General features: G+C 38.4%; 1 protein-coding gene across 1 annotated transcript in view; it reads right to left on the reverse strand.

The window, feature by feature from the left end:
• Nucleotides 1-14,231, reverse strand: part of FRMD3 (FERM domain containing 3) — a 73,159-nt gene extending 58,928 nt beyond the window's left edge. The window contains exons 1-2 of the mRNA XM_009328107.1: nucleotides 14,225-14,231; nucleotides 5,068-5,146 (exon numbers count right to left, since the gene is read on the reverse strand). Coding sequence (XP_009326382.1) covers nucleotides 5,068-5,146; nucleotides 14,225-14,231 — 86 coding nt within the window. The remainder of the gene's footprint in view (nucleotides 1-5,067; nucleotides 5,147-14,224) is intronic.
• Between the last annotated feature and the right edge of the window lie 376 nt (nucleotides 14,232-14,607).

Below are 14,607 nucleotides of genomic sequence, written 5' to 3' on the forward strand. Positions count from 1 at the left end.
ACCTCATATTGGCTCACCCTTGGAAGGATGAACATACTGCAAAACTTTTCAACTTGCAAATAAATAGTTTGATATTCAAGCATTAACAACCAGCTGGAGCATTATCAGCCTCAACTGGCCTCCCACTTCTGGAGGGAAAAGCACCAGGCTCTTTCAGCACAAGGCAACATCAAGTACAGCTGTTTGAGATAGGACTAGTCAAGCATTGCATGCATGCATGCAGCTGTATTGTTCTTCCTCACCCAAGCTAGCTCACTCAGGGCTCTTGAATTTGCCATGTTTACATACCCCAGATCATTGTCATTTTGTATGACTTCTAGTTAAACACTTTTTTATCTTCTTTCTTGTATCAAAGTACTCATTACACTGTTTTATGACAGCCTAGTGATTGAAGAACTGCTTCTTGGATTAGGAAATATGGATTAGGAAACAGGGCACGATGAAAGCTAGTGGAAATAATCCATCTTTGGTTAATTCTGCCAGCTATTCACCCATGGCCTCTTCTAGGTCTGTTTTTTCTACAATAATCATGGATTACTGCTGATACAGTATTATCTGTAGCATTTTAGATCATTCCTTTGAGACCTCAAATGACTTTATATTCTCTCATTTTAATTATATATACACAGTATAATGTAGGGATTTGGAGATAAGAAGGCATGAGGCCTTGGGCTGCTTTATTACATAAGAAAGAAAAAACACTGATTTATTTATTTATTACCTAAACAAGAACACTGAAAAGAAATAACAGTAAAAATCTGTGCCCAAGTGTGACTGGTCTTCGGATCCATCTGTACACACTCCATTGACTGTTCCCATTCTGTTCACGCACAGCATCTCAGGCTTTCCTAGCTGTGGACCCCCCCAGGGCTCTGACCTGTGATCAAAGAATAGTGAAAAGAGGCACAGAGAAAAAATATCTGTGCTTTCCAGAGAGTGTAGTGGGATGCTGTGTGTACTACAGATTGAATGACCTCTGTAGTTACAACTTCCTTCATGGTAATTCTATATCTTTGCATGCCATGCCAGCAGAATAATCTTCACCATCATAGTGACCTCTGGCATATCCCTTTTTCTACATGTGGTTCTGTGCACATAGCTGAAGAAAACCTCCTCTCACCATCAAGCTCATCATGCTCTCTGGAAAAACAACTGAAATGCACCAAGAAGATGAAAAAAAAAGAAAATTAGGAGAAAAAGAAATTAGCAACAATACTGAAAAAGTATGTATTCAAGGCCTCTACCCCAATCCTGTGTAGTGTCACCCAGAAAATAGGCTGCAGAGCAGATGCTGATTTAACAAGAAAAGAAACCAAAATTATGTTTTACAGGTATGCATGGCAGGGAACAAGGGAGATGTGAGGACCTGCTTGTCATGTTGCTATTGCCTAATTAAAAACCGGTAGTTATTACTCTCATTAGGGATGCTTAGTGAAGCCAGTTCAATGCTGTTTTCTGAAACTGAAGTACTTTGTTCTGACTTCACATCACCTGTAAGTGCTAGACAATCAGATCTAGAAAGCCACAGATGTACCATTCAGAAGAGCCTGACGTCCTCCAGATACTACACATGAAGCAGAAGTCAAACCCTCAGAGATGGCCACAGCATAGAGGAACATCACTCTTCTACTAAGGTAAGCAACTCTCTCAGTTTAAAAGATTACACAAACTGTTCAAAAATCCATACTCACTGTTTGTGTTGCGATCTGCTGATATAAATTCAGAGGCCCAATCATTTGAGCAAAATAAGTTAAATCCTTGCCTATTTCTCATCACAATTTTCTAAAAGGCATTGGGAAAACTGCCTGATTAGATTAACTATTAAAAAGTGTGTCTTTAGTCTTTCTCAAACACGTTTCAAACATGTATGGCCTCACTGCCCTGCTGAGGAAGCAGTATTTCCAAAAATAAGGACAGATCTTCTAAATCCATGTTGACACAAGTCAAGAAGATGAGTGAAGAAGGTTAAGCATTGAAGTGCATTAAGATTTGGACTTTGTTGGCACATAGTCTGTTATTACAGAAACAAGACAGCTCAGGGCGACAACCACCACGGCCACTGAAGTTAACTTGTGAATTGCAATCCTAACACCAGCTGACTCTAGAGAAAACAGTGATCAAGGACCACACAGAACCTCCTTCTGCAGCGGGAAGCGGAAATTTTGTCCTGAGTCCACAGAATTCCTTATTTAGCAATAATACCTCAAAGTGCCTTAACATCCAGAGGCAGGCACTGATTTTATTTCAAAAGCATAGCTATGGAAGCGATTGTTAATTAAAACGAGGCAAGATGAAAGTAAGCAGCTGGAATGGTACGACGTGACTGACAATATTCACAGGCGTCCTTAGCAGTGGAACGAAATGCAGTGACAGGCAAGCGTGTGGCTCGATCCTTTGCCCAAGGCACTCCTGGCCTCTGAACACACGGTGTGCACACATTTTCATGCTTTTATGGGTTTTTTTTCTATAATATCACAGACAGACGGATGACTTCAGCTAGGTCATTCTCCATCTTAATTTCCTGAAAATGGTTCCACCTGTAAAACCACGGACTCACTCAAGGATTACAGTCCAGCCCAGCCTACCAAAGGTAGGCCAGAAATGAGGCAGCAGTAATCCGAGGTGACAAATACTTAATTTGCTTCCTGCAAGTGATGTCTAAATCCTGAATAGTATTTCTATACATGTTATACTATTTTCACATATGAAGTAGAAATTGAACAATTTATCCCATACACACACAGCTTCACGTACAGAATAGATGTTAATTTTTTAATGTCAGATATTGCCATGAAAGAGCAGGGAAAAGAGCTCTTTTTAACATCTGTACATCTCTGATGTCTCTAAGGTACTTCATTAAAGATTTATTCCTATAAAGCTTTTACAAAGACTGCATCGACAATAATCCACATGGGGGATTTAGACAGGGTTAATTAATATTTTGAACCAAAGAGTAGTATGACAATATAACAGAATAAGTCTTACTGTATCTTAATTTCATTATCTAAATGGGGACTACAGACACCCATCAGATTTCTACCCAGTTGAAGAAGCAAGAGAGCAGCTCTGTGATGTGCTTAGGCACTGAGAGTAGCAGAAATGCAAAGCACCATTACTCTGACTCAGCTGACTGTATATACAGCTATGAAGTACAGATGGCTTGTAAGTCAAAGGGTGACAATATTATTAATTTATTTTCAAATCATCTTAAGCAGACACTGCAACAAATGTGATCATCCAGTGAACAGAGCAGAGCAAAAGAAAAAAAATAAAATCTACCAAAAAGCCAACTAGCTGTCAAGGTTTCATGACTGCCCTCTGTCAAATACTAATGGACCTTTTTCTTCTTGAATTTCACCAACCGTTGCAATTCAAGAAAAAAATTTAACTCAAGCCAATTTAGAGCGTCACCTTGAATCTGACCCTCTACTTCAGACGATGAAGCAAATTCTCAGAGGTGAGTTACATGACTACACTTCACTTGCACATTTCAGGAGCATTTCCTATACTTTGTTACTGTGTAAGGGACCTGGGCAGAGACAAAGCAAAGCTTCCCAAATAGCAACACTGGGAAACTATAAAGCTCATCAGATACAAAAACGTGTCATGTGCACAAGGTGAACATATGAAAAGAGAAATTATTTTTCCTTTTTAAGGTCTTAATAGTATTAGTTTTAACAAAAGACCGTAAAATATTTTTCATGCAGCAGCTTGACTTTAAAAATTAATTTGAAATGTTCCTGCAAAGTCTAAACCATACTGACAGCACAATACACTTCAGTGAGCTAATTCTAGGTGCTTTGCATTTCAATAAAACTTCTCCTGGGAAGGTATCCAAGTAGTTAAAAGAAAAAAAAAATCAGTTAATTAAGGCTCTTGAATGAGGAAGGTCTATACAAAGTTTATACTCTGGCTCATAAAAAGTAAAACGTTCACCAAGGACATACACTAACAAATAATGAAAATCCCTTGACTTCCTGGTTTACAACCTGTTCCCTCAGCTAAACAGTTTCAGTATTTCACCCAAGATAAACAGCTATAATATGAACTGCATGTTCCAGCTGCTCTATGCAAACTATAAAGTTACCATTCAGCAGAATGCAAGCTGTTCCTGAAACTTTCAGTATGAGACCAGGGATAATGGGATCACTCCCATTCATGAAGTGACTCGTGAGCGTAAGAATTTGCAGGGCTTGGGGAAAGCACTAATGAAGAACTCAAGGCAACAAGTGTTCAGGTGCTCCGTGCTTCTGCAGCGTGCAACTGTTAGTCAGCAGTGTAACCTGCTAACAACGTGGTAAGGCATACACACAGTCCTGCACTGCTGGTGCAGAGGTCAAAAGAGCTGTTACTTCCCTACATTTTTTTGCCCCAAGTACATTCCTTGAAAAATACCCAGAGAAACAGAAGATGCACAATGGCTAGTAGGAAGGACAAAACCCCCATTCGTTAAGTATGACTGACCTGTTGCATAGGTGTGTTTTCACAAGAAAGGCTGGAAAATTCCAATGTAAGCAACAAGACTACTTAACCTCCTGAGCAGCTGTACGTTAAAAATATAAACATACTGCACCTCTACATCAGTTTGCTAAAGGTCTATCAGTACTTTAAAAATACTACCTTGTTTGTGGTCCTAAAGACACACACAAGAGAAAATTCAGTGAGGCTATTCATGTTCCTGTTGAAAGAGTTAGGGCCATTGCTGAATTAAACTTCACAGCTTATTTCACACAAAAAAAGAAAAACTAAGACACAAAAGGAACTTGCTCAAGACCACAATCCCTGCCAAGGTAAGAGTCAGGATAATCCTTGCCCAGTCATTTGACCATTGCCTCTCTTTCTGAAAGTTCTTCAACAGCATCACTATTTCTCCGTATGTTACAGAAAAGTCCCCTTAAACTGCTTTTAAAAATCCACAGGTATCACAATAAATAAAAAAGCTATCAGTAGTGCAAATGTCTGCCTACTCTAGTATTTTAGCTTAAGTAGTGAGAACTCTATGCAACAAACTGTCTTATTTTGAACTTGTTAACGATGTACATTAAATGCAAACAAACAAAAAAATACCTGGTGAGCTCTTCTTTGATCTTCAAGGGTTCATGTGGGTAGAATTTCACTCTAAAGCACATGGTATATGGTGGATGAGCTGAAACATTATAAAGAAAAAGCATGAGAACAGTAGCAAACAAACATCGCTTCAGCCACTCTGAAGGAGTGGCCTCCAAGAGTCTTACAAAGTAGCATGTGTGATGGTTAGCTCTAAAGCATCAGGCACGGATTAAAAGAAAACCAATAAATAACTACACACACATATGAAAAGAATAGAACACATGACAAAGAAGGCCAAAGCACGTGCAAAATACAGCTAACCCATGCAAATCAATTTATAAATTGTTTTGCACCTCACAAGACTTATTGCTTGATCCAAGAAGTACAAAACACATTTGGGCTGCTTTTTTTTTTTTTTTTTTTGGCAATTGTAAACAGGAAGCAATTGCATCTTGTCACAATGAGATACAAAGGTGTTACGTATATTTGTTATTCCTGATAATGATAATGCTTAGACTACAAAATGGAAGAAACCGTTAATTAAACTTAGTTAATGAAGCTAGAGACCACAGAAGTGTTTCTGTTTCCAGCATTTAATAAGACTACGTTACCTACTCCCAAGCTATGGTATCAATACCAGGCCTTAAGTACAATACTTTCACACTTCTCAAAAAAGAAAAAAAAGGAAGGAAGAAAGAAAGAAAATCACAGTAACAGGAATGGGAGCTTTATTTCCCATTGTTGTATCTTTGATAGCATTCAAGATATTATCTAATCCTAGGCCAGTGATCTTTCGGTGATTACAAGAGGGGCAGAACGCAAATCAACGGCTATTATTCTAATCAAAGAGGCATCTTGTGATAACCATGTTAGGATAAAAGACGTGTGAAAACCAAGTAGAAGGCTTAAAAATATCACATCAGGCACAACACACAGGTAGGCTATCTGTAGCCTACCCTGAGCCTACCCTCAGAGCTATCTGTAGCCAGGTAATGTTCATGTTTTAAATTCCAGTTCAAAGTGAGAAGGAAAATATCGCATCTTCAAAAGGTAAATGGTGTGGGGAAAAAACCACCTATATTACACAGGCCACGGTAACTGGCAGGCCTGCTGATCACACCGAGAGAGGGCACGAGGATGGAGCAAGCACCAAGGCAGAACTGCTGTCCAAGCAGCAAGGGCCTCGGCACTGTAAGCAATGCAAGGGTCCTCTTTACGAAAATGTTTACCAGCACGGCCATTTTTAGATGGACAGCAATAGAAAAAAAGCTGAGATTTCAAACAAAATGGGAATGTGTGATCACTGTGCTCATTTGGGAGTGTCCTACAGACCTGAGTGCAGCATTATAATCCTTTTATTAAAATATTTAACTACAAAATTAACTTTCTGCATACATTTACACTAGTACTCAACATTTATAGACCCTTACTTTTAACAAGTTGGGGTTTTGTGGTTTGGTTTTGTTTTGGTTTTTTAAAAGAAAGCATCCATGCAACTTTAATTCATAGTAAAGTGCAGATCTATAATATTCTAGTTAGTTTTAAAAGTCCCTTAGTCTTAATGTATACTCTGCACACAGTCAACCTAACGTTCCTAAATCTTGAAGAGATGGTGCTTTTATAGGAGGAAAAGAAGGGAAGGCAGAAGAAAAGAACAAAGAAAATTACAGAGAAAATGGAGGAAGAGAACAGGTGAAACAGAGAATCACATTTTAGTTATTGTAATCTATAACAGTAATCACTAACCGACCAAAACATTTCACTGTACCATCTCCTCAAGCCTACTAGCTCACTGGCTTGTATAAACTGCACGTGGAAATTAGTTCAACAATCATGATATTCTTGAAGCTACTCTGACTGCAGCATTTACCTGTATGCTGCAGTTTTTCAGAAACACATTTCTGGATATCACGTAGTTCCACGTCATGTACCAAAGCAACAGAAAAAAAAAATGCATTACACCTTTTGTTATGGTTGGTATCTTTTGGAGGGTTCAACTGCTTTTGAAGATGAAGGAATATTTTCTCCTTTCAAGACCTCATGTTGCACTTTTTGTAAGTACAGTCAGCCTCAGCAAAAACTGCTGATTTCACATTTTTTCACTTGTTTAAATAACTACTCATTTAAGACACAAGGAGCAATGTCAGAAGAGATGGGGATGGAGAGATGAAAAATATAGGAAAAAAGCAAGCAAGGAAACAGTAACAGAAACAAACAAGAGGAAATGGAGAAAGGAAAACAAGCCTTAAGTGTTCTCTAGGCATGGTTTGAACATGCAAGCTAATCAAATCCGGAGAAGCCCTCTGAAGGCAAGAGAAACACTCAGACTGCTTTCTCTGGGCTTTGGCATCTTAGATGCGACTGCAGCATTGTCTTACAGTGACTGGAAATAGGCTGCAAAACCGAGGACCCTGTTATGTCCTCCCTGCCCTGTAATGGCAAACTAGAAGGTAAACTGAATTCAAAGTCCCAGAAAGGAAAAAAGCCATCCAGAAATGCACTAAGGAGTCATGTTGCCTGGACAAAGCAGAAGATAACATAAGTAATGTTAAATGGTTCTGCCTCTTCTCAATAGCCTTCTTAAAACTATGCAAGGGAGAAAAACTTGCACTTTCAGAATACAGTTCCACTTGCAAAACGTGATAGAAAAGCCAACCTGTATTAAATGAGCAAGAGCTCTTCCTCAGCAAAAAAGGACTTTTAAATGTCCTGGCAGATTTAGAAGTAGTTCGTGCTTGAAATAGGGATGCAGAAATAAGAACTGCTAGTGCACGGCTCTGCAGGGCCCCAGCTAGTACAAGCCTAAAGCAAGACCCTAAAAATGTACCGAATTTTACCCAAATTTTTGGATGTCAATGAAACAATTGAAACTTTGGCTGTGGTAAATAGAAAGAAAAAAAATATAAAAGTTACAAGCAGAAAAGCCACACTCTGGCAGTATGTGGTAACCACAGAAAAGCAGCAGCTGCCCCATATGCAGAGTATCATAGTGAGGAAAGGATGGCATACACTGCACTTAAAAAATAGCCCACATTCAGTTAGTAGCAAAGGTTATAATAGGAAATGTTTTCCTTGTAGCAGAAGGGCAGTACATGACAGAAGTATACACTAACGCACGGAATACGCAGGAGATTTGGCAAGGTGGTTTGAAGTCTACTTTGCAAACCTTTTCCTAGACTCAAGCTTCTGTAACAATATTCCTCCTCAGGAGTGCAGCAAGCTATACAAAACAAGGCTGCTGCAGCCTGCTAAACAGAGGTTCTTTTTCAGCGACACCTACAAGAATGGCACAATCCCGACCTGCAATCTGAAATGTTAAAATGAATATGATCCCCTCCATCCAATTCATCTCTGGAGATGAGATAAGGTACCCTGTAATTACAGAAGGAAACAGGATGCTCTTTTTCTGTTCCTCTTTCCCAGTTAGAAAACCAGCCACAAACAATGAACACTTGAAAGGGGAAGTAGGGAACCCCCACAGCTATCCACTTTCCTCTCAATCTTAATTTTAAAATGGATTACAAGCCTAATGTTCCTCCAAAAACGCATTTGATGATATGTAAACATTTAGTAAGGCCTTTGTCTTACAGACTTTACAGCACTGGAGAAACATACTAGTGGAAAGCAAGACAGGCAGTGAATTGTGTCAGCTCAAGAGATGAGATTGTCAAGCCAGACAATTCCTCAATTCCTTGAAAGCAAAATTACTTTCTACCACTTACTCACACATTAAAGTGGAAACATTAACAACAAACCTTCCCAAAACAGAACTCAATTTGCAGAACAACATTTCTTCAGCACAAAACTAGCCTGAATATAATCAGTTTTACAATAGCTATAAGCCTTTTCTTTCAGAGTGGTCCTTTATCTGTCAGATAAGGAGCAGCTGGTATAAGTGAAATGCCTCAGGCTTTGTCAGAATTCCTACCATCACAGGCTTTGCTTTCTCACTAAAAGAGATTCACAATTACAACAATTTCAAAGGAATTTAGCATGGAGAATAGTACTGACTGCAAACTCCATTGCAATAGGGCTATAAATTTGCCAGTTTATGTGCTAACAGCACATAAGAGATGAAGGCAAAATAACAAATAAAACCATCTAAATGCTTTCAAATGCTGAAGCCAGTCATGATCTAGGCCCTCATGAAGGAACTACACACACAACATGGAAGGTTTCCAGGTAACTGATTTTATGTTTTTAAGGTTTATTTCAGTTGCATTTAACTAAGACAAACTATCAAATGTACATGAAACAGTAAGGACCTCCTAGCTAAAAAACAAACTTCTAACACCCTGACCAGAACAAAGAGGGATATGGGTGCTGCACCCCTTGGCACAGATACCAATGTGTAAGGGACTGAGTCTCCCATGCATTCATTTTTTAGCAAAGCCCACTGAATCATTCATCTTCTGTGTAGATGAAGTGCTTATAGGGAATGATAAGCCTAAGAAAAACTACACATTCATATTACCATTTTCTTCATAGAAAGACAATCTGAAATGAGAAAAAAAAATTATGAGAGAAAAATTGTTTTTAAAAGCTGGTAAAAAACTTGATTGAAGTTTTAGAAGTATGAACCAAAGAGGGAAAAAGACAGAAGATTCTCAGCTGCCACTTTCAGGAAGGTTTTGTGTTTGTTTTTAACAACCTGCTTTTCATCCAGCATAAATACTAGCTTCTGTAATGAGCTGTACTGGCAGTGTTGATTTTTTGATTAAACATGGAGTACAGATGGATACTGAAAGCCAAAAGCAGATGTTTAAATTATCTTCATAGCCCTGAGAATGCAACATTGCAGAAAACTTCCTGCATCTCTCTTTGATGTTACATATTCTCTGAACTACACTACCCTACCAAAAGTTAGTGCTCATCTAAAAAAAAAACAAACATTACACTCAAACAGTCTTCATGTTCACTGATGCTGCAGAAGGATCTCTGGGGAACCCTAAGACATATGCTGTTGTTTCCATATACCTCTTCCCTTACCAAATGAATCAGCTGTTTATCCATACCACTTACTGAGCCTGTTTAAGACAGACAGAACACTACTCGTATTTTTTTTTTATGCATAAGAGATACCTGATCTATCATAAACCTCAAATTTTAGGGTCTTCCTTTTTTCACTCAATTAGTTATGGAACAACACAGGGCAAGGTGGATTTTCATCAACCAATTACAAAAACACTTTAAAGTGTGTTATTAAATCTTCATGAGGATCATAGGTAAAGAATATACGGCATTAGGATTAGTGCCTGAAGAATCACACAAAACTTCCTGTTTTCACTGTGCATGGATTTATGAGCCTCATATTTGATTAAACTCTTTTTCAGGCTTGTACTGAGGCACGAAACTGATGACAAGTTTGTTGAGATTTAAGAATCTTTAGAAAGTTTCGCACAACCCGTCTCTGCAGCTGGGTTCTTGTTTCCCCTGGTTCATTCCATCTCCTTTCACATTTTATGACAGCATTAGAGATTAAGGAAATTATCTTAACAAATTCCAATGGCCTGACACAGGAGAACATCCTTTTTGCATTACTCTCTCAGATCATCTGAGATGCAAGGCAGCAAGAAAAACATGTAAAATTTGAACTCCTGCACGTCAAAGCAACAGAATTGATTCTGTTCCACTGTCATCAAGAACAAAACCCATACAGTTGGGTATTTCCCGCAAAGCAGGTTACAGGATAGCTGCACACGTACTATACAGAATAACCTTTAAAATCAATGAAAAAAGAGCATGGGAAAGTGTGTGGGAAAACTCTGTTCTTTACTTAAACATTAGTGCTAATGTGGCTAGTGGGATTCAAGACATTCCTAGACAGAAAATAAGTAAAAAAAAATATAAGATGGCCAAATGGAGAGGAACTTTACTGTCCGCATCTGGAAGAGAATAGCACTGTACACAAAAGCATGCAAAAGAACAGAAAAACTGGTTTTAAAAGGTCTTTATCTAGAACCACAAAGATGCAGCTACCTTAGGCAACCTTTCAGGGCGTTTTTCAACACACTACTGGAAGCACAGTGCTCACAGCTACTGATCACTGGCCACCAACTGGCAGTACAAACAAGGCTGGCAGTGGTTCAGGACATTTCTCAGAGACTAAAATTTCCCCTCTCAGGCAAAATCAGTAGTAAAAATGGCTGAGGCACAGACCTAGACACTACACACCATGTTATGACAGAAACATTTCAGTAAAGATGATAGAAAATGCAAAGGTAGATGCCGAGACAAAAAAGATGCCATGCCTTCATTCTTCTTGTGTTGCACCAGGACACATTTAAATATGGTTTCATGTGTGATAAGACAAAATATAAAATATTTTGGAAGATTCCTTCTGTCATATCCCAGTATTACTAAATATGAACTTGAAGCGATCTTTGCCAAAGCTAAAGAAATTAAAATGGTAGCGCATCACACAAGAACCTATGCAGACTTAAGAGCTTCAAACATACAACATTCTATCCCACCGACAGAAACGTATAGCTAGCAAATTGTGAGATCTGTACAACCTGACTATATAGAGGGATTATGCCTGAATGATTCATGTACTACTGAGGCCCATGAAATCTAGTACCTACTGAAATTTGTATTAGAACACTACTCCCAGCCATTAATTTTCTGCTCTGAATATTTGCCAATACTGAGCTGCAGGAATAAATACACTTAAAACCTTGTGCTGGGGTAAAATGAAGTTCCCCACAAACGGTAGCTGAGATCAAGCACGCAGCATTTTTTAAATTTTGCTGCATGCATGCAAGTGCTCCATAATCCTATGTAAATCTGAGCATTCAACTGAATTTAGAACATTTTGAATCATTAGTATTAATACAACCTACTCTTGCATCAGAGGAAATGAAAGTCCATTCTTACAAAACAGATCACTTCTGTTTTCTGAGTTCCTTAATGGCAAAGAAAGAAAAGGAAACCTCCATCTAATACAGTCACTGTGAATAGCTTTCTGCCACCATTTCTCCCAGAAGTCATATACATAATGTATGTTCTATTAACTAGTCACTTCATTGCTTCAGTTTTTACACTTTCTACCTGCTACTAGTTTCAGTCCTCACTTGTGTCACCTGAGACTGCGATCCTTTTCAAATTAATATCAGTTAATTTCTTCTTCTGAGTCTAAAACTTTTGCAGAGTAAACTGAGTATTTTTAGATAAAATACGAATTAACCTTGTGTGCCTTTAGAAATTGTTCAGTGTTCTACATTAATGTAGCATATTTTCAGAAAAATAAATCAAGAGTTTCCTGATGCGAAACGCTTACAAAAATGTCCTTGAAACTTGTGGGAGCAAAAGATATATTTATACATAATCTACATGGATTTTACACATGCGTATAAAATATATATATATCTCCTTGTTTTGTTTCCTAAAAGGGTTATTGTAGCAACTAAAGTCCTTCATCTGTGACAAAAGATAAAGTTAAGTTACACTAGTATTAAACTGAAGTTGTTCATGAAAAGCCAATCACACAGTTAATTCTACTTCTGTGTCCTAAATCTATGGCTGATAACAAAACACTTTTGTTAGCATCTCATTCTCTTTTGTTGTTGTTGTTGAGACCTTTTCACCATGCTATATAACCTCATACTAGCTGCGTTTTATTTTGCTTTTTTTCCTATGCATTCATTCTTCAGTCTTCAGAGTTTTGATTAGGATTCTACCCCAAAAGCTACACAAGTCCTCTGATGAGACCATCACATCACTGTATCTATGGAATTTGTGGACTACCATCAACCACATCTAGGCAACATCTATGAGCAGATAGAGTTGTTTTGAATAAACGAAAACACTCTCAGTGCATTTGTTGGCAGAGTTCCTGAATATGTTGCTATGCAAAGTGCAACAAGAAGCATGAGCCGTTACGCTTTGTTGGGTGAAAGCAGTGATACAAATGCAGATTAGAGGATACTTTGAGGAAACTCTGTTCTACTTTTGATAACACATTCGAAGGAAGAAAGAGATAAAGACAATTTGTAATTATTACAGTCCCTCTTTTCTTCCTCCACCAGCACTCACTGCAGAGGAGCACAGTTTAGTTTTAGCTTGACATTCTTGAAGTTATTTTTTACCAGATAACACTCCAGCTACCTAAACACTAGATATAAACAGTTCACACTGAATATGCTGGGTATATGTGCACATGCTTATATACACATGTACACACATGTTGCAATATATACTATTGCTGCATTGATGGAAGAATTTCTTGAAGTATTCCATGTAGTCCAGCCAACACCCAGGATTAACTGGTTTTACATATTAGACAATCTCTTAAGCCTCATCATATTTTAAAACAAATACATTAACTCCCACACAAAAGACACTTAGTACTTATGCTTAAAACAGAAAACAACTGCATACAAAGGGTGAGTAAAATCCTCCTATGAAATTAGTAAAATTTCATAACTAAGTAGCTAGATAGACAACAGCTTTTATTAAACAAGACACAACTCCCAGAGACCTAAATCACATCTCCAGAACTGCCAAATAAACACTCTCTTCCGCTGCTGGATATTCTGAGTACCAAAGTAGTTCTGTTTCCTGAAGAAGTCTTTGCGGTTGGCCCATTTAATGGAAAGGATGAGTAAGGCCGTAACATTTCAAAAAGGTAATTAAAATAATACATTCCTATTTTGAGGAGACCTTTTTAAATAACGACTGTAATTTTCCACTTGCCTGTGGCAGGCGCTCACGACTTAACCCATAGCACTTGAGTTTGCTGGACTGTAACAATGATCTCAGACCAATGCTCTGCACTGGCAGGAAGCAGGGGGCAGCAGAAAGAAAACAAACCAGAAAGACCCAGAAGCAGATTGCCACGCTCTGTGTTTATTGCCATCTTGCAGTGGCTGGTTGATTGCATCTGACTGAAAAGGAAAGCCAGAACATACAGGTTTTCCCAAAGATCTGCCACCCCACACACATCAGCTGACCTCTGGCTCTAGCCTTGAGCAGTAAGGGAAAGCTCTTGATATGCAGAGCACTGTGAGGCAGAGAAATGAGGGTAGCATGGAGTTTTTAGGAGTCCAGATAGGACATGAAGGGCCTATTTGCACCAGGAAACAAATTAAGCATATGCTAAATTACTGCATGGAAGCACAGGAAAACCTTTGGGCATTTCAAAAGCAGTTTAAAAACATGCGCTCTTAACACTTACATTTCATTTGCTTGAAGATGGACTTGTTGGGCTCAAGCCAGTGCTGGAAAGGCAAAGCAGAGAGCAGAGCTTAATAAGGATCACAGCAGACAACATCATCCTTGTAGATGTATGTGGTACCAAAAATAGGAAGTAGGGTTTTTGTTTCACTAAGACGTACATAAACTGGAAGAAGCACCTCCGTACTGTTATAATACTGGAATTGCACTGTATAAGCATACTTGATGTTACCACTGGTTATAAGATGTAGTTGAGATAAAAATAAGACATATTTCAAAGACAAATTTAAAGGAGACAGGCTCTAGTGATTAGTTTGCAGCAGACAATTCAGTCTTACACTTTCAGCCATTTTTTTTCCAGAAGAATGATCATATTGGACAGTA

The sequence above is a fragment of the Pygoscelis adeliae genome, unplaced genomic scaffold (genome assembly GCF_000699105.1).
Source record: "Pygoscelis adeliae isolate BGI_AS28 unplaced genomic scaffold, ASM69910v1 Scaffold45, whole genome shotgun sequence".
Lineage (NCBI taxonomy): Eukaryota > Metazoa > Chordata > Aves > Sphenisciformes > Spheniscidae > Pygoscelis > Pygoscelis adeliae.